Raw genomic sequence first — 23,822 nt, forward strand, 5'->3', positions numbered from 1 at the left:
ACAAATTCTTGTTTTTGTTGTGAATATAGTGGGAAATCTGATTCCATTGTCACAAGTACGAGAAGGTCTAAATGAAGTGATGTTTAATTCTTATTACACTATATGTGTTTTCTCAGTACGCTTATGAACTATTGGGATCTAAAACAAATCAAATCCTAAAGCCCTGCATATCCACCATTTCAGCCGTGGATGCCAATTTCTTGGAAATTGACACAAAGGGAGAGTGCGGCTGTGAACCTCTCAATATCGTTTCTTGTGTGCGTTGCGCTCAATGTCACGCGTAGCCTGTTGAAAAAGTACAAATAAAAATATGTAAAGTACACAAAGAAACAACATTAATTTCAACCCATCCACTGTGGAGGAGGAACTAAACTATAGACCCACATTTTTCCCAAGTGCAACGAGTTAGATTTCAATTTCCAAACTTTGTTACATGCATTTTGGACTTATTTTCACTATGACCAATCATTTTTTATATAATAGGGTTGTGTCAATTAATCTTTCGACCTCATGAATACAAGCTAAATGGTAGATTTAACTCAACAGAACTAAATCAGGTCAAATAGCAAAGCATCATAATACAAAATGAACAAGATGAGCACAACCCAAACTTGTAAATATACTGTAGCAGAAACGAAGACTTGTCACAGACCTGCATGAGTTGGGTGGCACTGTTGATTGCAGTCACATGGAAACCAGATTTCAACAAACTCCTGTTCATTGATGATAAACAAAGTTAGATACAGTTGTAGAATGATCTCCAAATCACACAAACAGATAGAGAGGGAAACAAAACTGGCTTGCTTGCAGAGCCTTCTCTTCCCTCCCTACCATAAGAGATATTATGGGACTATTTACGGGGATTCCAGTGAGAGCACGAAGGTCCTGCACCCAATTCCAAATTTCCCTTCTACGCCATGTTTCCTTTCCTGCCACAATAAGAGCAGCTGCATAGTTATATTTGTATTGTTAACAAAGGGAAAAACTTCAATAAAGATAAGAAAATAAATGCTATAATCATGGCATGTGAATAATGCATGATAAATTACAGCCACAGTAATGTAGAAGACTGCTCAATATTATGATATTGTTCCATTCCGTTTTGTGAACAATCATACATGGGGCTTACAATCCAAGCTCGAGCCGGCTCCTGAACTTGGCTCATTCGAGTGATTATTACATATGTTGGCTCTAAAAACCCATAATTTGACATAACATTCAGAACTAGCTTCTCTGATTATATTCAACTAAAGCACCTGTAACAAACAAAATTATATATTACCACGGGCAGCAGCAGAAATTGGTATTGGCGTAGCAGTTGAAAATATAAAAGACCGACCCCTTGATTGTATGAGTTGCTTCCACCTTTTGCTGTTTATATGGCAAGAACCCATTACAAAGAAAGAAATGGAACACACAAGAACCCATTATTTCAACACCTGAAGTATTAAGTTTTAAAACCAACTGCCACAGTTTTCCCTCCTTATTTTAGCATATTTCAGAGAAATTCAGGAATAGTGCACAGCATTTTCATTTCATATTTGCTAGTTACTATAAACCTAACATTTACAAATTACAAAATCTGTTATTGTTACTAAGAAAAAAGATAGCATGAACACTTGCCTGCATGCTATGAATCCGCCATGGCAACCTGCAGCCTTACTCAAAGTCCCAACACATATGTCAACATCTCTTTCACAATTGTATTGCTCTGCCACTCCACCACCATTTTTACCACAAACAAATGTTCCATGAGCCTGAGTCAAAGAGAATACTTTCTTTTTATGACTAATACCTTATGCCTACATAAAAAGAAAACGAAAAAAATAGACCAACTTTTTCCTGTACTAAAGACATTTATTCAATGAGGAGGACAAGTTGATTTTTGGGTGTAACTGGGGAATTCATTCAAAATATAATTAAGACAATCATTGATGTGTGTACAAGATTAACCTTAAAAAGGTTTCACAAGTTTTACTGTGGAATAACTCAAGAGGACTTACATCATCAATAACTAACAGAAAGCCATGCGCTTTGCGTAGCTTCACAAGCTCAATCATTGGTGCAAAGTCTCCGTCCATACTAAACAAGTTGTAGTGAAAGACAAAAACAATTCATAAGAAATATAACAAATAAAATCAATAGGAACACTTTATATGAATGTGTATATGATTCCAACTGAAATGATGGTACAGAAAGTAGCATTTAAAAATAGGAACACTTGCCTATCAGTCACGACGACTTTCTTCCTCATTGTGCAACTTGATCTGTCACAACACAAAATGCATTTCTAAGCTATGGACAGAAGGAAGTGCATATCCAATTAGAAGAGGGACACAAATTCAAAACAAAAAGTTTAAGACCTACAACAATGCATTAAGGTGAGTCATGTCGCAATGTCTATAGACGAATATCTCTACAGATTTTTGTCGTTCAGCAAGACGAATACCATCGATTATTGACGCATGGTTCAGTGCATCAGAAAAAAAGGGCAATTTTTTCATTAGTTAAAGGTGTTTTTCCAGCAGCCAAGAGAGAGCCAACATTTCCCATAGCTACCATCAACGCCATATTGGCTGCAAATCCTGTGGGACAAAGAAGGCAATCCTAGGGGATAAATTTGAAACAAGATTGCACCAGTTTTCAGGTTTGAGCTAAAAAACCTAAAAAAAGTATTTCAATAAACCAGACATAAAGTTCAAAACAACAGAATCAAAGGCTTTAGAGCTCTAAAAAAACCACACAATTAAACTTCGTCTAGAAATGAAAAAGGAAATGATGTTCATTGACTGGGAAAGCGTGTGAATATTTCTGACAGTTAAAGCTAGCATAGTCTAAATCCAAATTTCTACCAAATGACCCTTGACACCATGCATGGGCCATGGCCAATAAACAGGAAGAAGAGAATGAATGAAAAAGTTCACATAAAGAAGTTAAATCAGCAGAGTATAATGTATAAACAGAGCAGCTCATACCTCTTTCTTCTTTAAGTCTGCAATGCATGACTCGAGTCGCCTATGGTAATCGGTATATCCGCAGATTAAAGCAGAGCCCCTGTGGCCCATCCCATGTTCTAGGGCTGCCTGGTTGAATATAAATCCTTATTATTACATAGTAACTTAAAGATGCAGTCTTTACAAAAATTATGCAAAAAAGACAACCTTGGAAGCAGCTTTTCCAATGGTAGGATGTGAGCTCTAGCCCAAATAGTCATTCCCAGAGAATAGTAGAAGCTTTCTGAACTTATGGGTACCTTCCTCATCTCCTGTGAATTCCATAAACGTAATGTAAGTTCAAAACAGAGAAAATTCCACAAAAAGCAAATTGGAAAATAGTTGTTGAATTGAACCGTACCGGAATTGGGAATGTCGTGGAGCCATTTCTGGAACGTGGGTTCAGGAATGTGGACCTCCACAGAGGATCGGTCCCACGGCTGCATTTCATCGAACACATGGAATTCATCTTCGACGGGGTTTGGGCTTCATGGGTTGGTCCATTTTGGAGGTAAATGAGTCTGAGAGAACGGAGGAGTTGCAGGTGTTCAAGTTTCTGAAGAGCTTCTTCGACCCAATGATCCCACCACCTCAACATCTCAATGCAGCTCATTTCTGCAAAGAGAGAAGAAGCCGGCGGGCGTAGTTGGACTGTTGGAGCGTAACGCCTTGAGCAGAGTTAAAAACTCGGAAGAGGCACGGTTAACCACGTATGTCCTCAACTGCAAAAGGACCAATTGGCAATTTGGGAATAGTTTCGAATGAGAAAAGACAAGACACGTTGGGGTCAATTCGTGAATAAAGATAGATACGCAATGCCGTTTTTACCCTGCTAGATTACAATACCATTAAGGCCATTATTGATTTTTCATATCTCATTTGTGTTTTTTTTTTTTTTCAAAACATTTATTTTAATTTTGGCTTCAATGTTCAAATGGTTCTCCAGAACGAAATACGCACTCTCGAAAACAGGAAGAGGGCGCTGCTCCAAGAACGGGAGGGGCTCCTTGTGGAGGTTGCCATCCTCCGTGACCCACCCACTGGGGAGACTGGAAGAAATTAACAAGTGCTTAGCTCAGTTTCCAGCACTGTTCATTATTATGTTTAATTAAGTTCTATGTCTTTTGTTAACTTAATCTTAATATGTTGTTAGTTAACTTTGTAATGTTGTGTGGCTGAAAGTTGTCCATGTGTAAGCTTTCTATTGGATGTACTCCTATGTATAAAAACTGTAGTGCTGCCAATTTGGTCATTGTGTTTGTATATGTTAGTCAATGTAGTCCATTCCCTTAAAGATATAAAATATTAAAAATTAATTTAAAATATTAGGGCCAGAATTGCCTTATATGTTATAGCAAAGCGGTGAGTTGCACTTGTTTCATCGTTCTCTTTGAAATGAACTCAGGGTCCAAACGATAGGTCTCGCAATACTTTTTTGATAATATAATTGAGGTATTTCTTTATTGTTATTTTGTGTTACTGCTTGATTGTCAAATGGATTAAGTTTTAAAGCTGCAATGAAGCTAGCAATCTTGTTATTTGCAGTTTGTATCCATGATAAAACTATTTCATTTGTTTACAGAAAGACCTTGGTAGTCTTGAAGGGTGAGCTAATTAAGAAATGTTATGATCTTATAACACTTGATCATAGCAATTCTTCGATCTCAGTCCAGTTGGAAGCCTTATGTGTTTTTGATTGCTCATATGTGTGGTTGTAAAATCCTTTAATGTTATATGTTCAATGTGCTTCGACAGTTCTATATGAGTCTCTTGATTATGACATCGGCTTGATAAAGGAATAGAGAAGTGTTGATAGTTCTACATGGTCATTAAGTGATTAATTTTGAGTCTGAATAATTATTTGACTAAGTGGGAGAATGTAAGATTAATATCTTGTGTTAATCTCACGAAAGTGGTCTTCTAATCATTGTGGGATTGCCAAAGACTCATTGTTACTCAAGAACTCAAACTTATCTCATCCAGTGGCTTTTATATTAGTGTTTTAGATTAAATATGTAAAAGCTAAAAGGTTCCTAGTTCTATATAAGGATTGAGATTCATTGTTCTATTGCATTAAGGATCTTTCTTGGTGTTTCTTCATGGGCAAGACATCTTGGGAAATGTGTATAATAGAGGTCTCCCTCCTCAGTTTGTTTATAGCTTCTAAAGTTTACATGCATGGCTTCAATATCAACCTCGTACATGTGCAGATGTCCCTTTGGTGGATCCCATCCTAGTTCGTGCAAAGCCACTGATTCCAACTCAACTTGGTTTTAGCTCCCATCTGGAGGTGAGAGAGCTTGAGCCACAAAACTTCCCTTCCCATCACGAAGAAGACAACTAAGAGATAGTTGATTATTTTAGCTCGGAAATATCTACGCTAGCTATTAAACTAGCCTATCTAGAGAGAGAGGGGGGGGGGGGGGGGGGGGGGGGGCGGCCTGGGCTCTTTAAAATTGACACATATAAGACTAGATCATCACTTTACTTTCATTGTCTCTTTGTTTGGAAAGACTCAAATTAGTATTAGAATCAAAGATCGAAGAACCATTCAGATGCATCTGAAAGAATGTGAAAGCGAAAATGTCTCACATTGAAAAACTAACAAACCTTAAAAGGGTTTATAGAGAGTTGGACTACTTATTCTCCCATTAACAATTGATTTTGAGACGGAACCTCAACTTAATTTTGTTGTGTTAAAGTATTTCTTTGATAGACTGTAGACTGTACTTGCATATGCTCAACATAAGTTTAATAATGATAAAGTATTAGTTTAAACTTGTTGAGAGTGTCTTAATAGTATAAATCGTTTTGGGCCTCTCAATCTATTGACAACAATTGATTTTAGGTCACATTATCACTCATTAATTTTAGATGATGACTAGTAGTTTTTGATTTTTTTGTCAAACAATAATGTATCATGTTGATTCATCTAAATCCAATTGACCCTTGTTTAAATTTTTTTTTTTAATTACTAATCGTTTATGACTTGAAAGTAGAATATCTGAGGTTCTTTAATTAAAACAATTAAATATCCAGCGTCATGTATATATATATATATGTATGCTGATACTTTAATCCAATATTGTACTATCGCACACTCTAACTCTAAGTACACTCCCCTCCAGGTGAGGTACCTTATTTGATAAACATAAAAATATAAGAAGTTGACTTTAACATTCTTGATGACCTGATCATCATCACCAAGATCAAGTGTTGTATAAAGCTTTAATTCCTTGAATATCATCCGCATTCAAGCCCTGAGTATATCCAGTTGGGATTTGAGGTTGCATGACAGCTCCTGGAACATAGCTATGCCCAAGTCCAAGAAAGTGTCCAATTTCATGCAAAGCCACAGTCTCCAAGTCCAAACCACCAGGCACAGCACCCACAACCCACGTCTCATCAGCATCATAGTGAAATCTCTCATCAGACGGCGGAAAAGCATGGGCTATGATCTTACCCGGCCCATCAAATGGTCTTCCATCTCCATGATCACCCCTAAAAAACCCCATCTTCAGATCCGCGGTCTCAACGCTTTGAGCCTGGCTGAACGACAAGTGTGTGTTGCCGGCCCACGTTGCAAAAGCACGTGCAACTGCACTCATGGTCTTAGCTGGGGTGCCTTGCAGAAGAAAACCATACTTAGAGGGAGGCCATTTTGGGATTCCTTGAGGTCTTGGATGCCTTCAACTTTGTCACCCTTGGGACACCCCTTTCTCAAATGAGTAAGGAAATAAATACTACTTTTGGTTTTTGATATGTTGTGCAAAAGCCTCATACTTGGAGGGCTATTTATAGGTCTAGAATGAGCAGACTTGTATCCAAGGTACATGGTGCAACTCCAATTTCCAGAATGAGATTGACAGCTAGGCTTTCCATAGTAAATACATGAGCATTATTACTTTAGAGTTTAACTATAGTTAAGTCTTGAGGTTGGAGACGTATGATTGAAGAGAAGAATAAGTGACTCTGTATACCTATCATCATCATGTTTACTTTTGTTTTACAACTAATATTTTTTTTTTACTTTACCATCATCATCATGCAAGTTTTCTTGTAATCATCGTTCTATAGTGGATTTGTGTTGGACTGAGGAGTCCCGTGGATTTTCCCCAGAGGTGGGGTTTTACCAAGTAAAATAATTCTCTCTGTGTTCTTTTATTTTATTTCCAGCACGTTTCAGGATTGATAAACCATATCAATCCTGCTATCAAAGTTTATTTTTATTTATTTGATTATAATATTAAATTGGCCTATTAACCCCCTCTAGGCATATATAGACATCCTACAGGTATTTTCACAACTAATATTTTTTTTTTACTTTACCATCATCATCATGCAAGTTTGCTGACGTTACATAGATGACGAAGCATATGCATGCCTTCAATAGCAACCGTGTGCAAATATCCCTTGGTGGTTTGGTTCTATTTCTTGCGCAGCCGCTGATCATTCCAACTCAACTTGATTTGAACTCCCATCTGGAGGTGATGAGAAATCGTGAGCCACAAAATTTCCCTTCCCATATCATGAAGAAGCCAACTAAGAGAGTCGACTGAGTATTATCTTTAGTTCGGAAAATATCTACGCTAGGTATATTTAACTAAACGAGTTTCATGTAGGCTTGTTTAACTAAAGGGGTTATGAAACAAGATACTACTATATCTATTCGTCCATAGTAGTACTTTTTTTTTCTCAATGTTGTTGAAAAAAGTCAAAAGTTTGAATCCCTTTCTTTCTCTAATGATTAAAAAGAGAAAATACGACTTAAATCCAAGCATATATGCGTTCTGATTGTACATGAATGCAAGATTCACGAATCAAAACACGAAAACTTGCAAATGAATCGAAACACAAAAAGTACTTTGTAAGACATTAACTCACACCTCTAACATCATCAAGGTTTCATGTTCTTTGATGCTTTAAATTGCAGTGTAGAATATCTAGTCCTCCCTAACCCTAATGACTCCTCACTTAAATTAATTGAAGAAGAATAAGCACACCGTATAGTTTCATCTAGGCTTGTTTAACTAAATGAAAGTTAAATATCAAACCTGCTGCTTGTCTATAATATCTTCCAGACCGAACATCAAAGACCTTAATAAAATTAATATCATCAATCTTCTTCCCTGCCTAGCGCAACTCTTCTTCTTCGATCCGTTTTTCCTTCTATTCTATGATATTTGGACAAGAAGGGAGAGACAGGACAAATTCCAGAGCTTAGGAAGAAAGCAAAACTAGTCGACCCCAATAAGTAACAGCCCTGACAATGACACATTGAATTGAATATAAGCGCAGACATCAATTTAATTGGACAGTTATGGTGATGTCTTTGTTTTAGAAAGAATCTTAGTATAATTACTTGTCATTTTGTTAACCAAATTTTCTTAACAGAAAGAAACTTCAGACATGAAATGAACTTTATACTTTATTAAACTGAGGAAATTAATATTAAAAAACTACAAACAGGAGAACATCACGAGCTTCAATACTAAATATCCAGCTTAAAATCTAAAAAGTACGTACACCCGGGAGATGTACCTTTATTTGATACAGGGAAAAAAAAAATACGAAAGCATGATGACTTTGGATGAACTACTAAACTTATAACTTATAATAATAACAACATTAATCAAGTGTTGTATAAAGCTTTAATTCCTTGAATATCATCCGCATGCAAGCTCTGGGTAAATCCAGTGCGGACTTCAGGAAGCATGACAGCTCCTGGAACAGAGCTATGGCCAAGCCCAAGAAGGTGCCCAATTTCATGCAAAGCCACAGTCTCCAAGTCCAAACCACCAGGCACAGCACCCACAACCCACGTCTCATCAGCATCGTAGTGAAATCTCCCATTTGTTGGCGCAAATGCGTGGGCAGCGGTCCCGCCCGGCCCATCAAACGGGTGTCCATCTCCATGATCACGCCTTCCAAAACCGATCTTCAGATCAGCGCTCTCAATGCTTTGGGCTTGGCCGAACGTGAAGTGTGTGTTGCCCTGCCATGTTGCAAAAGCACGTGCAACTGCGCCCACAGCCTCAGATGGGGTGCCTGGAAGAAAACCATAGGTGAGGTGATACTTATTGGCAGGCCATTTTGGGCTTTCTGGGAAGAAAGAAAAGTGAGCAACTGTGTGAGTTGAACCATGTCCTCCCCTTTTCTTTCCTGATCTCATGGAGGTGGTACCGTTGATGATATCCGGTACACCACATCGAGGCATCTCCATTTTTGATACGGTTTTCGCATCTAATGTTCCGGTGACTTTGAGGTGGTGATTGATTTGGTAAGTTTTGATGGCCGACTCCAATTCATCATCAAAGTAGTCATCATTGTTGGTATTGCCATTCAAGTAACCAAACTTTTCGAGGTATTTTTTGAGGTCTTGGATGCCTTGAACTCTGTCACCCTTGTGACACCCCTTGAGATGGTCAAGGAACCGAAATGGTGATGATGTTTTTTTGTGGTGGGTTTCTGAGGCTTTTGCGTAGGAGAGAAGAGAAAGGAGGATGAAGAGAAAGGTAGTGATTGCGAAGAGAGAAAGAGTCGAAGTTTTTGATGATGCCATTGTATATTTGGGAAATAAATAATTTTGGTTTCGGATATGCTGTGCAAAACCCTCATACTTGGAAGGCTATATATAGGTGTATAATGAGCAGACTTACATCAACGGTCGTGAGACGGTGCAACTCTAATTTTCACCTTCAGATTGAAAGCTGGGCCTTCCTTAGTAAATGTATTCTAAGTCTTGCGGTTGGAGACATGACAATCGCCGGGTGGAAGAAGAAAAAAGAGAAGACAATTATGATGAGACTTGTTCTTAGTTCGGATTCATGGGCGTGACTAGCGCGCCAGAGATGTCGAAGCTACATCTTGATCCACTGACCTCAACGCTGGAGACAATTTTAATGTTCTGGTCAAAGTTAGTTTTCATAGTAGAGAAATAAATTTATTAAATCAATTGAAAAAGTACATAGAGAAGAGCCATCTCGCCTGTTGGGTTGCCAAAATATACAAGAAATATATTGTTAGCATTTTTTTATATAAAAAAAATGGTATTTATTTGGATATCTTTTCTATTTATTTTTTGCCTAATAAAGACATTAATTCATGCTACTGGGGAACGACTTCAATTTGGCTATTTTTTTTTTTTTTTTTGGTGCTTTTTTATTTGGGAAATATTTGCAGTTTTGGTAGAAGTAATGCTACTGACTATTCTTAGCTCGGAAAGATCTACGCTATGAAGAGTCGTTTTGAGTCTTAAACAGTAGTCATTCTAAGGGAGACCCCTATGAAGTCTTTTTAGCCAAGTCCTTCCTTCGATCATGAAACACGATTTAAATATATTGACTACGTAACTCTTAGTACGGTAGGACATGTTATTTTTCCAATGTTTGAACAAAATTCCGAAATTCGAATAATTCATTTTTCTCCAATGAGTAGTAAATTAAACTCTTCAAATTGGAGTTTGTTGACTTATGTGGTAAGTTAGTTGAAAAAAAAAGGGATTATATTTGCTACTGTGCATCACCATACTCTTCAATTCAATTAATATAATGTTTGTTTTTTAGCACTTTTAATAATGTGGGTTTCTTCAAAAACATGTGAAAAAAATGTCTATGTATTTATTATATGAAAAGAAAAAGTGGAAGTTTTTAGTATTTTCAATGTAGATTTTGTACTTCCAAGGTAAAATAGATATTTTGAAGAGCCAATGTCAACTTGTCAGTTCTAAAGAGAGAGAAAGAGGTTGCAGAGAATTTCGTTAATGTAGCTCACCTATTTTAGCATTCTCAAACTGTTGAAGAGGTCTTCGACCGAAAAAAAAAATTGTTGAAGAGGTTAAGTATATGATGTCTCTGTTTGGATTCTTAAAAGCCACTCTTGGTATTAAAATGAAAGGTTGAAGAACCATTCCACATGTGTCAATATTTGTCAGTTTTGTTAGTTTGTAGAAAACGATGTATACTTGCATTAGTTAAGCCAATTTGCTTATAACTGAAGTTTAAGAATGACACATAATAAACTTCATCAATTAAACGATTTAAACTAATGGAAAATTCTACACATACACCAAAGGATACGAATTGAGAGAGAGAAGTTTAAATCTGTTATTGTAGGTTAAAATTAAAATACATTTGGTAAATAAATAAAAATTACGCTAAAATCAGAAAATATATAAATCATAAAGTGAATACGCTCTTTGCAGTTATTCTTCTCCATTAAAATTCTATCTTGACTCCTCTTCAGGCCCGGCCCTGAGCCAGGGCAGGAAGTGCGACCGCCTTGAGCCAGGGCCCAAAATTATTATTTTTTTGGTCATTGTCAGGTCATATTAAACGGTTATATAAATAAAAGAAAATATATGATGACATAAAGTAATGCCAGCGGTGTTGGTTAGGCCTGGTTTTTAATTCAAGTCCTTCCCGAGTTCGAATCCCAGCATTGTGTTTCCTTCCTTATGCTTTTTTTTTTTTGTCTTCAAGTATGCAAGTTCTTTTTAGTAGTTCAATGCTTTTTTTTTTTTGGGGTCTTCTGTCGTTTCTTATAGAGAGATGTATATGCAGGTTCTTTTTAGTACTCCAATGCTTTTATATACATCTCTCATTTTATAATATTATGTAGAGATATATATAAAAAACCACACAGCTACATCTCATTTTATAATATTATGTAGAGATACATCTCTTGTTTGCTTTTTTGTCTTCGATCCTTTCTTATATAGAGATATATATAAAATAAATGATATTATGTAGATCTCATTTTATAATATTCTACATCCACATAGATTTTTTTTGTGTGGTATACATATATAGGGTCTATTTTCGGCGTTGCCCAGGGCCTTGAAAATCTCAGGGCCGGCCATGCTCCTCTTCTTCTCCATTAGAACTCGTTTCGTTGGCGTTGTCATTGCGCTAGCTCTATTGAGAGGGCAAGTACATAGTTCATGTGGTGGTGGCTCTTATTCATGATCTAGGGCTTTGTCAGAACTTCTTTCGTCATCATAGTTGGGTTGGTGGAATTTAGATGATCATTGAACTCGTCGTGGTCATCATTTTCACGTGGTGGCTCTTAGATGAGTAAGCCAAACTAAAGAAGAATGTGAAACTGTCTCCCACATTGATAAAGATTAAATAATGATTGAAAGGGTTGTGTTGAGTTTCATAGAGGAGATTTGTTTTTCCTTTTATTAAAAGTATTTCTTTGCTTATTTGTAGATTAACAAAGAAGTATTGGGATTTGAATAGGCCAATTTTCTTACTTGCATCAACTCTCAAGGTTTTGAAATCTCTAGATCTTTGTGGTGGAAAAGTGTGAGGCATTTGGCCGTCTCCAGCATTAGTCTTCCTACTTAACTTCCCATATTTAAGTATTTCAGTGGGGCTTGGACTTTGAAGGTTTGTAATAGGAAGAAAAAAAATACTATTGCCAAACACAGAGTCACTAATTGCATACAGAAATACAATTGCATTGCTAAACAATTTAGTAATTACGAAGCTTTGGCATCTGCTCCAAAACGTGACCTACAATTTTCAACTCAGAGATCCTTGCTATTACTACAAAAACATCATGGAAGACACACAAACGTATATGACATGTGAACAATTTTTCCTATGAGTAAAGTCATTGAAAGCTAATATGTAAACTTATAAACTATTTCAATGAATTATGTGGAACGGATTTATATTGATCATGCCTCACAAAACTATTTTAATGATTGTTTTCTTTAATAATATAAGTGCAATACAATGACTTTTTGAAGAGCAAGGAAAAGATAGTCATGTTAACGTTAAAATACCCCAGCACCTTAACCTGCTATAGTCGGTTCTTTTAAACTGAAGAAAAAAAAAAAAAAAAAAAAAAAAAAAAAAAAAAAACAGATGGTGTGGTGTACCCTACTAGACATTGCCGTAATTCATATTTCCAATGCCTGATTTTAAATGATTTCGTCCAATTGAGTCATGAACAGTTGCGATTGGATTTGCAAAGAGGATTTTCTTGGTCTTGTCGGAGATTACATATGATGAAATGGATGAATAGCTAAATCGAACTGACCCCTATTTCACTTTTTCGTTTTTATGACTTGAAAGTATATAACCTCTTATAAGTTGCCCTCTAGTTAAAATAAAATAATACTAATTTACAAGTACGAAAGAAACTTGAGACATGAAATGAACTTATAATTTCTTCATTAAAAAAAAAAAAAAAAAACTTATAATTTATTATACTGATGAAATCAATGTTAGAAATGACAAATAGGGGAATATCCCCAGCTTCAAACTCCAGGTGAATGTCTCATGTACACTCCAGGTGAGATACCTTGTTTGATAAAGGGAAAACAAGAATGAAAAGTTTACTTCAACATTCTTGATGATCTGATCTGATCATCATCAAGATGATAATCAAGTGTTGTATAAAGCTTTAATTCCTTGAATATCATCCGCATGCAAACTCTGGGTAAATCCAGCGCGGATTCCAGGTAACATGACAGCTCCTTCAACAGAGCTATGCTCAAGCCCAAGAAGATGACCAATTTCATGCAAAGCCACAGTCTCCAAATCCATTCCCCCAGGCACAGCACCCACAACCCACGTCTCATCAGCATCGTAGTGAAATCTCCCATTTGTTGGCGCATAAGCATGGGCTAGGACCCCACCTGGCCCATCAAACGGTCGTCCATCTCCATGTTCACCACTTCCAAAACTGATCTTCAGATCAGCGCTGTCAACGCTCTGAGCCCGACTGAAAGAGAAGTGTGTGTTGCCTGCCCATGTTGCAAAAGCACGTGTAACTGCGCCCACGGCATTAGCCGGGGTGCCTTGAGCAAAACCATAGGTGAGGTGATACTTATTGGCAGGCCATTTTGGGCTTCCTTGGAAGAAAGCATAATGAGCAACTGTGTGCCCCCCGTGGTGGTGAGGGTGCCTTTTTTTGCCTGATCGCATAGCGGTGGTGCCATTGATGATATCTGGCACACCACATCGAGGCATCATCATTTTCGATACGGTTTTTGTATCCAATGTTCCCGTGGCCTTGAGGTGGTAATTGATTTGGTAGGTTTTGATGGCCGCCTCCAACTGGTCGTCAAAGTCATCGTTGTTGATATCGCCATTCAAGTAACCAAACCTTTCGAGGTATTTTTTGAGGTCTTGGATGCCTTGAACTTTGTCACCCTTGTGACACCCCTTGAGATGGTCAAGGAACTCAAATGGTGATGATGTTTTGTTGTGGGTTTCTGATGCTTTTGCACAGGAGAGGAGAGAAAGGAGGATGAAGAGGAGGCTAGCGATTGTGAAGAGAGAAAGAGTTGTAGCTTTTGATGATGCCATTGCCATTGCCAATATTGTAAAGAAACGCTTTTGTGGTTTTGGATGTGTTGTGCAAAACCCTCATACTTTGAGGGGTATTTATAGGTTTATAAATAAATGAGCCTACCTTTGACATTAACGATCGAAACACGCGGTGTGAGATTTAGCTAAGTCTTCAATATCAAATAAATGACTTGGAGTCTTCAAATAAGTCTTTGATGTTCGAGACGATGGCCGGGAAGATAAATATTCAAATAAGAGACTAATTCTTAGTTAGTATATAGTATTTATTTGAACTAGTCTGTCTATATGGGAGTGACTGGCGGAAGATTAGCTAATCTCGAATAAATATTGTTTGTACCATATCTGACCCTCCACTCATACAACGACACGTGGATCAGAAAAGCTCACCCAAGTACCCAAGGCCTCGAACAATCGGCATCGGCTACCGATGACATTGTCTCAAAGCTGCAAAAGATCATTACAGGGCCCAACACAGCCTACAATCGGTATCCCCTACCGATTGTACATAATCAGCCTTGAAGCACCCGCCCGAAATATCTAAGGACTCGTGTCAACCTCACAGGGCCCTCCCACGAGTCCCACATCGGAAATGAACACCACAAGCATCCCAAATGCCCTCTATAAATACACCCCTTCACCATCAACAAAGGGGTAAGACTTTTCAGCTTGACTTTTATACTACTATATAGTCAACAGCAAGAGCTCTTAAAAACAATCTTACTCGAGCATCGGAGGGTCTTAGGCTGGTTCCACACCGGTTCCATAGACTTTACGAGCTTCGCTTATCTTCTATTCAGGATCAGCATCCAAGGACAGGAAGAATCGGCATCCAACACCCAATCGATCTCTTGATCGTCCATCCCACTTGTAAGTTGCACTCATCTCTATCTATTCAAGATTTAGCGCCAACAGATTGGCGCCGTCTGTGGGAAGCGACACAAAACGCTATGTCGTTCTCCTTCACGAGTGCTCTCGGCACCCTTTTGAGCCATGCCCTCGGCACCTCCTACAATCGGCCTTCGGCCTTCGGCACCCTTGCATCATTCGGCGCGTGCGATGTCTTCACATCCCCCCAATGATTCGGCATCTGCCATCGGCCTTCGGCACCCATCATCATTCGGCGCGTGCGGTGTTTTCACATCCCCCCAATGATTCGGCATCTGCCTTTCGCCTTCGGCACCCATCATCATTTGGCGCGTGCGATGTCTTCACATCCCCCCAATGATTCGGCATCTGCCATCGGCCTTCGGCACCCATCATCATTCGGCGCGTGCGGTGTTTTCACATCCCCCCAATGATTCGGCATCTGCCTTTCGCCTTCGGCACCCATCATCATTTGGCGCGTGCGATGTCTTCACATCCCCCCAATGATTCGGCATCTGCCTTTGGCCTTCGGCACCCATCATCATTCGGCGCGTGCGATGTTTTCACATCCCCCCAATGATTCGGCATTTACCATCGGCCTTCGGCACCCATCATCATTTGGCGCGTGCGATGTCTTCACATCCCCCCAATGATTCAGCATCTGCCTTTGGCCTTCGGCACCCATCATCATTCGGCGCGTGCGATGTCTTCACATCCCCCCAATGATTCAGCATCATGCATCAGCCTTCAGCATCAGCTTCAGCCATGCCGAACGGCACCTTCTAGGAGACACTTCTCCAGCGCCTTCGGCCATCAGCCAACGGCCATCAGCTTCAGCCATGCCGAACGGCACCTTCTAGGAGACACTTTTCCAGCGCCTTTTCTCAAAGCCATCAGCCTTCGGCCATCAGCTTCGGCCATCAGCTTCGGCCATCAGCCTTCGGCCATCAGCTTCGGCCATCAGCTTCAGCCTTCGGCCATCCGCCTTCGGCCATCAGCTTCAGCCATCAGCTTCAGCCAACGGCCATCAGCTTCAGCCATGCCGAACGGCACCTTCTAGGAGACACTTCTCCAGCGCCTTTTCTCAAAGCCATCAGCCTTCGGCCATCAGCTTCGGCCATCAGCTTCGGCCATCAGCCTTCGGCCATCAGCTTCAGCCATCAGCTTCAGCCTTCGGCCATCAGCTTCAGCCATGCCGAACGGCACCTTCTAGGAGACACTTCTCCAGCGCCTTTTCTCAAAGCCATCAGCCTTCGGCCATCAGCTTCGGCCATCAGCTTCAGCCTTCGGCCATCCGCCTTCGGCCATCAGCTTCAGCCATCAGCTTCAGCCTTCGGCCATCAGCTTCAGCCATGCCGAACGGCACCTTCTAGGAGACACTTCTCCAGCGCCTTTTCTCAAAGCCATCAGCGTCGGCCATCAGCTTCGGCCATCAGCCTTCGGCCATCAGCCTTCGGCCATCAGCTTCGGCCATCAGCTTCGGCCATCAGCCTTCGGCCATCAGCTTCGGCCATCAGCTTCAGCCTTCGGCCATCCGCCTTCGGCCATCAGCTTCAGCCATCAGCTTCAGCCTTCGGCCATCGGCACATCATGCCGTCTCTTTCCAAGCTCGCTCGCTCGGGCACTTGGGGGACTACATACCACCATCGGCAACAATAAGACCATCGAGCCCGGGTCAGAATGCCGAAGACACATTCAAGTCCCCAACCGAGAAGCTTCTCAATCGGCAACTTGGGGGACTACTGTTTGTACCATATCTGACCTTCCACTCATACAACGACACGTGGATCAGAAAAGCTCACCCAAGTACCCAAGGCCTCGAACAATCGGCATCGGCTACCGATGACATTGTCTCAAAGCTGCAAAAGATCATTACAGGGCCCAACACAGCCTACAATCGGTATCCCCTACCGATTGTACATAATCAGCCTTGAAGCACCCGCCCGAAATATCTAAGGACTCGTGTCAACCTCACAGGGCCCTCCCACGAGTCCCACATCGGAAATGAACACCACAAGCATCCCAAATGCCCTCTATAAATACACCCCTTCACCATCAACAAAGGGGTAAGACTTTTCAGCTTGACTTTTATACTACTATATAGTCAACAGCAAGAGCTCTTAAAAACAATCTTACTCGAGCATCGGAGGGTCTTAGGCTGGTTCCACACCGGTTCCATAGACTTTACGAGCTTCGCTTATCTTCTATTCAGGATCAGCATCCAAGGACAGGAAGAATCGGCATCCAACACCCAATCGATCTCTTGATCGTCCATCCCACTTGTAAGTTGCACTCATCTCTATCTATTCAAGATTTAGCGCCAACAAATATTGATTAACTAAATACCCAAATAATACCTAATTCCAAGCTTAATGTTTCTGGTCAAACTTAATGTTTCATACTAGAGAAATAATTAACCGTCTTAGGAAAAAATAGAGATACGTAGTGTCCTGTAAAAGATGAAGGTAATATCACATATATATGGACATAAAATAAAGCTCATGTCATGAACTAGTATAACAAAAAAAAATTGTATATAACTCAGTTGATTGAGGTCTTCTACCTTCATTTATTTAGGCCGAGATTCACTCAATGAATATTTGTGTAAGTTAACCCCCTTCCCCATTCACTCTTGTACTAAAAGCAAACGGTATGTGCACGGTTTCAGCGACAAAGTACAAGTTTTATATATAGTATTGCAATTCGTATAATTTCAAATCGCTTTTTCATTTTGTCTGGCTGTAAGAAACACGTGCGTTGTTGGAATTAGTCTGGCTATGTTAGTGTCCTGGAAAAGGTCGATGGAATGGAAGGTAATAGATTGATATAAAACAGAGCTGATGAACTAGTATAACAGAAATAAAGATAATCGGGATCCTAAAATATTAACTGGTATGTTGTTAGAACGTGGTATTTGGTTTCGTCGACTACTATTAAAAGTACAAGTTCATATATTATTGCAACTTGTATCATTTCAAGTTGCTTTTTCATCTTGTCTAATAAGAGGCACGTTGTAGGAATTAGTCTGGCTGCTTAGGAATTAGTCTTCTGCTATGTATCATTTCCTCAATAATGTGATCGATGCGAATATACATCGATAATGTGATCGATTCGAATATTGATCCAGTTTTAGAATATCAGCTGTTGTGGGAATGACTTCAATGCCTTAAGTATTCAACCCAGATATGTATAGTACAGCACAGTACATGAACTAAAATCAAATCTACATATATATCTGGAAACCAGAAGAAGAGTGTCTCCCAAGTCACTTACACAAAGTAAACTGAAAGGATTCACCGTATCAAAATTGTTGAAATCTACCTCACTTGTTGAAATCTACCTCACCCCCAATTCTACCTCACCGGTCTTCTGGATTGCCAAATTTCCCTCTTCTTTAATCTCTTCATCAACATCATCTTCAGAATCCAAACTAAATATTGGCTCTGATTATCAAATTGATGCGTTTCCACACCAAGCGGCTTATAGCTTGAAACATCACCCCTGCCTCCACTTTTCTTACCAAAATAATTGAGTACACTCCCACAACCAAAACCACTAGAAGAGCAAGGTGGCAATTAAACTCTAGTGTGACAATGGCTCCCTGTGATATTCAGGGTGTCCCTTACACTTCACTGTGTAATTCTATTTTCTCTTTTCGTGCAAAGAACACCCATGAGCCATCCAATTGGTGTATAAAGGAATACCCATTTGCAAAAACCAAGTTCCTTGTACAAGTAACCCAATCCCACGAGCCAATTTTCGGTAATTCGATTTTGGGTTGAAATGAAAGTATAAACTCTTGTAAGGTGCCCTCTAATTTCAAGCACAATAATCAAACTTCTACGGACGAAAGAAACTTCAGAGATGAAATGAACTTATACTTCATTAAACTGACGAAATTAATATTACAAATTACAAATAGGGGAATATCCCGAGCTTCGAACTCCAGGTGAATATCTCAAAAATGAAAAGTTGACTTTAACGTTCTTGATGATCTGATCATCGTCAAGATGATAATTAAGTGTTGTATAAAGCTCTAATTCCTTGAATATCATCCGCATGCAAGCTCTGCTGGGTCACTCCAATGAGGATTTCAGGAAGCATGATAGCTCCTGGAACAGAGCTATGGCCAAGCCCAAGAAGGTGCCCAATTTCATGCAAAGCCACAGTCTCCAAGTCCACACCACCAGGCACAGCACCCACAACCCACGTCTCATCAGCATCGTAGTGAAATCTCCCATTTGTAGGCGCAAATGCGTGGGCAGCGGTCCCGCCCGGCCCATCAAACGGGTGTCCATCTCCATGATCACGCCTTCCAAAACCGATCTTCAGATCAGCGCTCTCAATGCTTTGGGCTTGGCCGAACGTGAAGTGTGTGTTGCCCTGCCATGTTGCAAAAGCACGTGCAACTGCGCCCACAGCCTCAGATGGGGTGCCTGGAAGAAAACCATAGGTGAGGTGATACTTATTGGCAGGCCATTTTGGGCTTTCTGGGAAGAAAGAAAAGTGAGCAACTGTGTGAGTTGAACCATGTCCTCCCCTTTTCTTTCCTGATCTCATGGAGGTGGTACCGTTGATGATATCCGGTACACCACATCGAGGCATCTCCATTTTTGATACTGTTTTCGCATCTAATGTTCCGGTGACCTTGAGGTGGTAATTGATTTGGTAAGTTTTGATGGCCGACTCCAATTCATCATCAAAGTAGTCATCATTGTTGGTATTGCCATTCAAGTAACCAAACTTTTCAAGGTATTTTTTGAGGTCTTGGATGCCTTGAACATTGTCACCCTTGTGACACCCCTTGAGATGGTCAAGGAACTCAAATGGTGATGAAGTTTTGTTGTTGTGGGTTTCTGATGCTTTTGCGTAGGAGAGAAGAGAAAGGAGGATGAAGAGGAGGGCAGTGATTGCGAAGAGAGAAAGAGTTGAAGTTTTGGATGATGCCATTGTAAGGAAATGGCTTTGGTTTTGGGTATGTTGTGCAAAACCCTCATGCAGTGGAGGGGTATTTATTATAGGTTTATAAATGAGCAGACTTGCATAAACGGTCGTGACACGGTGAGATAGAGGTGGGTCTTCCAAACTAATTACATATGACTTGGACTCTTTACACTAAAGCCTAGTCTTAGAGGTTCGAGAAGAAACACATAAAAATGGTGTTAATTTTCTCGTCAAAGTTAATTTCGTACAGGAAATAATGAACTACCATATGGAAAATGGAGGCACATAGTATCCCGGAAATGATGGAGGTAATATCATAGTGGACTACTTTGGCCGAGCCAGAATTTTATGTTTGAGGAGGCCACAATATAAAACACAAGAATAATAAGTAATATTAAAATAAAACACATGAATAATAAATATATTAATATTCAAAATTAAATAAGTGATACGATTAAAAGCACCACGTTTTTTTTTTTGGAGCCTCTTATTATTAATATTTTGGGAGATTCACTATTATACATAATATAGGGGCCCAAATTATAAAAATTTCCTATATGAAATGGACTTTAGAAACACACCCAAAACTCATTTACAACATAACAAAGAGGCTTTTAACTTCTTATAAATTACAAAACTGAAATCTATTTCTTAAAACAAGCCTAACCCCAAAACCTCATATAAAAAAACCCAAAACACTCAATAGGCATCAAAGTAATTTAATAATTAAAATTAAATTAAATAGAGCCAGTTATTTTTTGGGTGTTTTTTGGGTTTGTTTATAGAAATTAAATGGTATAGGGTTTATTTATATTTTTTGTGTTAAGAATATGTCTAATATTTTTTAATACAAGCGATAGTCTAAACTATAGGAGAGCCTCAATTATATTGATGAACTAAATCGGCTGCTTATTTTTTCAGTAATTAGTGCAAGTACTTTACTGCAACACACACAAGACATGAATGGTGTCTAGTCTAATTACAGAGCATAGATGAGGGGCCATAAGCAAAATTATACAACTTTCTTTCCAAACATGTTAACTATAGCACATATACATATCACTGCAATGAGAAAAATCGGTGGGGGTGGGGGGCCAAGGCCATTGCTGGCCTTACAATGGCTCTAGATATCCAAATTATAGTGATAAAATAACGAGAGACATCTATAAACCACTGTCAGCCGTTTGATCATATTTAGTATAATAGAAATGAAGATTTTAATATAAAATGATATTTTATTAAAACGAAAAAAGTGGTATTTGGTATCATTTCAAAATGCCTTTTCATTTTTTGTCTAATAAGAAGCACGTTTTTGGAATTATTCAGGCTCTGTACGGGGCATCCTGCACAAAGGATTTCTATTGTGGGAATTACTTCAATTTGGGAGAAAGTATTCAAGCCAGCCCACACATATAGGGCAGTGCCTTATACCTTGTTCATTTTAGTTCTACAACTGCAACCACAGTCAATTGATTTATATATACAAAGCATGCATTGCCTTCAAATTCATCTTGGTGCCAAGTATGTATGTTTGCAATAACGCACGCCAGTGCCTAGGGATTTTGAACTGGGGATTTTGAACTTGAGACAACTGGTCTTAGGCCGAACATACTTTTCCAATATGTATGACCGCATTGGCTATTTAAAAAGTAAGTTGCTTGTTGTCTTCTATGTTGAGTGTCAAACGCTTGTCTCCTCCCCTCCCAAATAAAGAAAATCATTCAAGCAAGCAGTGGAGTTTCTTACAGAATTAGGAAGTGGGAAACTTGTTTAGGTTATAATGGAAGTTCAAAATCCAACCTGCTCTTGTATGATCTTCCAGCTTAAACACCAAAGATATCAATAAATACACAAATCTTCTTCCCTGTATAGCACACAACTCTTCTTTCAATTTTTCATATATCCTATTTGGGACAGAAGAAGCAAAGTAGTGCTCGTATGTCGACCCAAAGAAATGAACAAAAACTGAACTTAGGAACCAAATCACAAACACAGAGTAATCAAATTAAACAAAAACTGAAAAAGTTTGAAGAGCAACATAATGTATCACATGAACTAAAATCAAATCTACATAACTGAAAACCAGAAGAAGAGTGTATCCCAGGTCACTTTTATACCAGTGGTAAACTGAAAGAGATAAAAATAGGAGTTTTACATTCACAGTATCAAAATTGGTAAAATATACCTCACTTGTTGTGAGAACCATAACCATTCATCCCCAATTCGACTTCACCGGCCTTCTGTATTGCCAAGTTTCTTTCTTCTTTAATCTCTTCATCAACATCATCATCTTCAGAATCCAAAGTAAACTGGCTCTGATTACCAAATTGATGCGTTTCGGCGCCAAGCGGCTTATAGCTTGAAACATCACCCCTGCCTCCAGTTTTCTTACCAATAATTGAGTACACTCCCACAACCAAAACCACTAGAAGAGCAAGGTGGCAATTGAACTGAAGTGTGACAATGGCTCTAGCCCTGTGATATTCAGGGTGCCCCTTACACCTCACTGTGTAATTCCCTCTGCTCTTTTCGTGCAAAGAACACCCGTGAGCTATCAAATTGGTGTACAAAGAAATACCCATTTGCAAAAACCAAGTTCCTTGCAGAAGTAACCCAACCCCACGAGCCAATTTGGGGTAATTCGATTTTGGGTTGTTGAATTCAAGCATTGTGGAGAATATACAAACCGCAATTGGCACAAGCAACATATCAAAGTACCGATTTTCAATCCCACTAGTGTCTTTTTTTCGAAGGTAAAACAGTAAAAATTCTTCAATGAAAGCGAAAAGACCAACCAAACTGAGCAACGAACAAGGCAAAGTGGAATTTGTGAAGTTTACCAGGAGACCCGTGATTGCGTAGAGCAAGAAGAGCGAGGCGATTGCCATCACTTGCAATTGGAGGGCTGAGCCGACTCGGTCACTCGCGTCGTTTGCGTCAAAGAATGAAACCAAAGAATTTAGAACGAAAAGTAACGAGATGACAGAGGCAGCGAGATAATAAATCGACGACGTGCGAGATTGGATGCTCGTCTGCGTTCTTGAATTTGAGGATTGTGAAGATGGAGGTGACGACGGAGTTGAATCTTGGTCTGGGATTTGGATTGAGGTAGAAATGGCTTCGTATGCACCCATCAGAATAAGGCCGCAGCCTGCTGCTGCAAAAGTGAGAAACCCCATTCTTGATCTTCGTCTTCTTCTTCTTTTCTTCTTCTCAGTTACAGAGGAAGAGATCTTGAAGGCCTCCAATGGAGGGTTTCGTTTTCTGAGATGGTCTTGTTGGTATGCGTCATGTCAGACTCTGGGTTTGTATCGTTGTTATTTCCGCTGACAATTGTAGCACACCGCTGACTTTTCGGTTGGCTGCTTATTCGCATTCTGCTTCCGCGAACCTCAGACCCGCCTCTCAGGTGGGCAACTACCAGGCTGCATTCATTATTGGACCCAATCAAAGCCCAGCTTATAGAGCCCTTTTTTTATCAAACGGGTTCTTCTCCATATGGACTTACTAAATTCGTCTCTCTCTTTTTGAATAAAACGATATTCTAAACTATTCAACTGTATCGAGAGAAGAATCGAACTCGAATAAAAAGGATTGAAACATTATCTTTGAGTAACTGGCGTAACCCACATCTGTTTGTCTTTCTTCTCATCTTTCGTTTCAGTAATGTTACGAATAGTGACCCCATGCATGA

The 23,822-nt window shown here is 39.4% G+C and overlaps 2 protein-coding genes and 4 pseudogenes across 2 annotated transcripts; all 6 read right to left on the bottom strand.

Annotated features, from left to right (window-relative positions):
* Window positions 1-3,653, bottom strand: LOC148296143 (8-amino-7-oxononanoate synthase-like; annotated as a pseudogene).
* Window positions 3,654-6,202: 2,549 nt separating this feature from the next.
* LOC148296144 (metalloendoproteinase 2-MMP-like) lies at window positions 6,203-6,601 on the bottom strand. Its single transcript, XM_088250713.1, has one exon. It carries the CDS (start codon window positions 6,599-6,601, stop codon window positions 6,203-6,205), a length of 399 nt encoding a protein of 132 aa, XP_088106839.1.
* Window positions 6,602-8,403: 1,802 nt separating this feature from the next.
* Window positions 8,404-9,607, bottom strand: LOC110746762 (metalloendoproteinase 3-MMP pseudogene; annotated as a pseudogene).
* A 3,622-nt stretch (window positions 9,608-13,229) lies between these two features.
* On the bottom strand, window positions 13,230-14,346 carry LOC110767452 (metalloendoproteinase 3-MMP pseudogene; annotated as a pseudogene).
* A 4,733-nt stretch (window positions 14,347-19,079) lies between these two features.
* LOC110766510 (metalloendoproteinase 2-MMP pseudogene) lies at window positions 19,080-20,178 on the bottom strand (annotated as a pseudogene).
* A 1,933-nt stretch (window positions 20,179-22,111) lies between these two features.
* Window positions 22,112-23,572, bottom strand: LOC110753334 (plant viral-response family protein (DUF716)). Its single transcript, XM_021954261.2, has one exon. It carries the CDS (start codon window positions 23,305-23,307, stop codon window positions 22,315-22,317), a length of 993 nt encoding a protein of 330 aa, XP_021809953.1. The 5' UTR covers window positions 23,308-23,572; the 3' UTR covers window positions 22,112-22,314.
* Between the last annotated feature and the right edge of the window lie 250 nt (window positions 23,573-23,822).

This window comes from Prunus avium, chromosome 3 (assembly GCF_965620075.1).
Source record: "Prunus avium chromosome 3, drPruAviu1.hap1.1, whole genome shotgun sequence".
In the NCBI taxonomy this organism is placed as follows: domain Eukaryota; kingdom Viridiplantae; phylum Streptophyta; class Magnoliopsida; order Rosales; family Rosaceae; genus Prunus; species Prunus avium.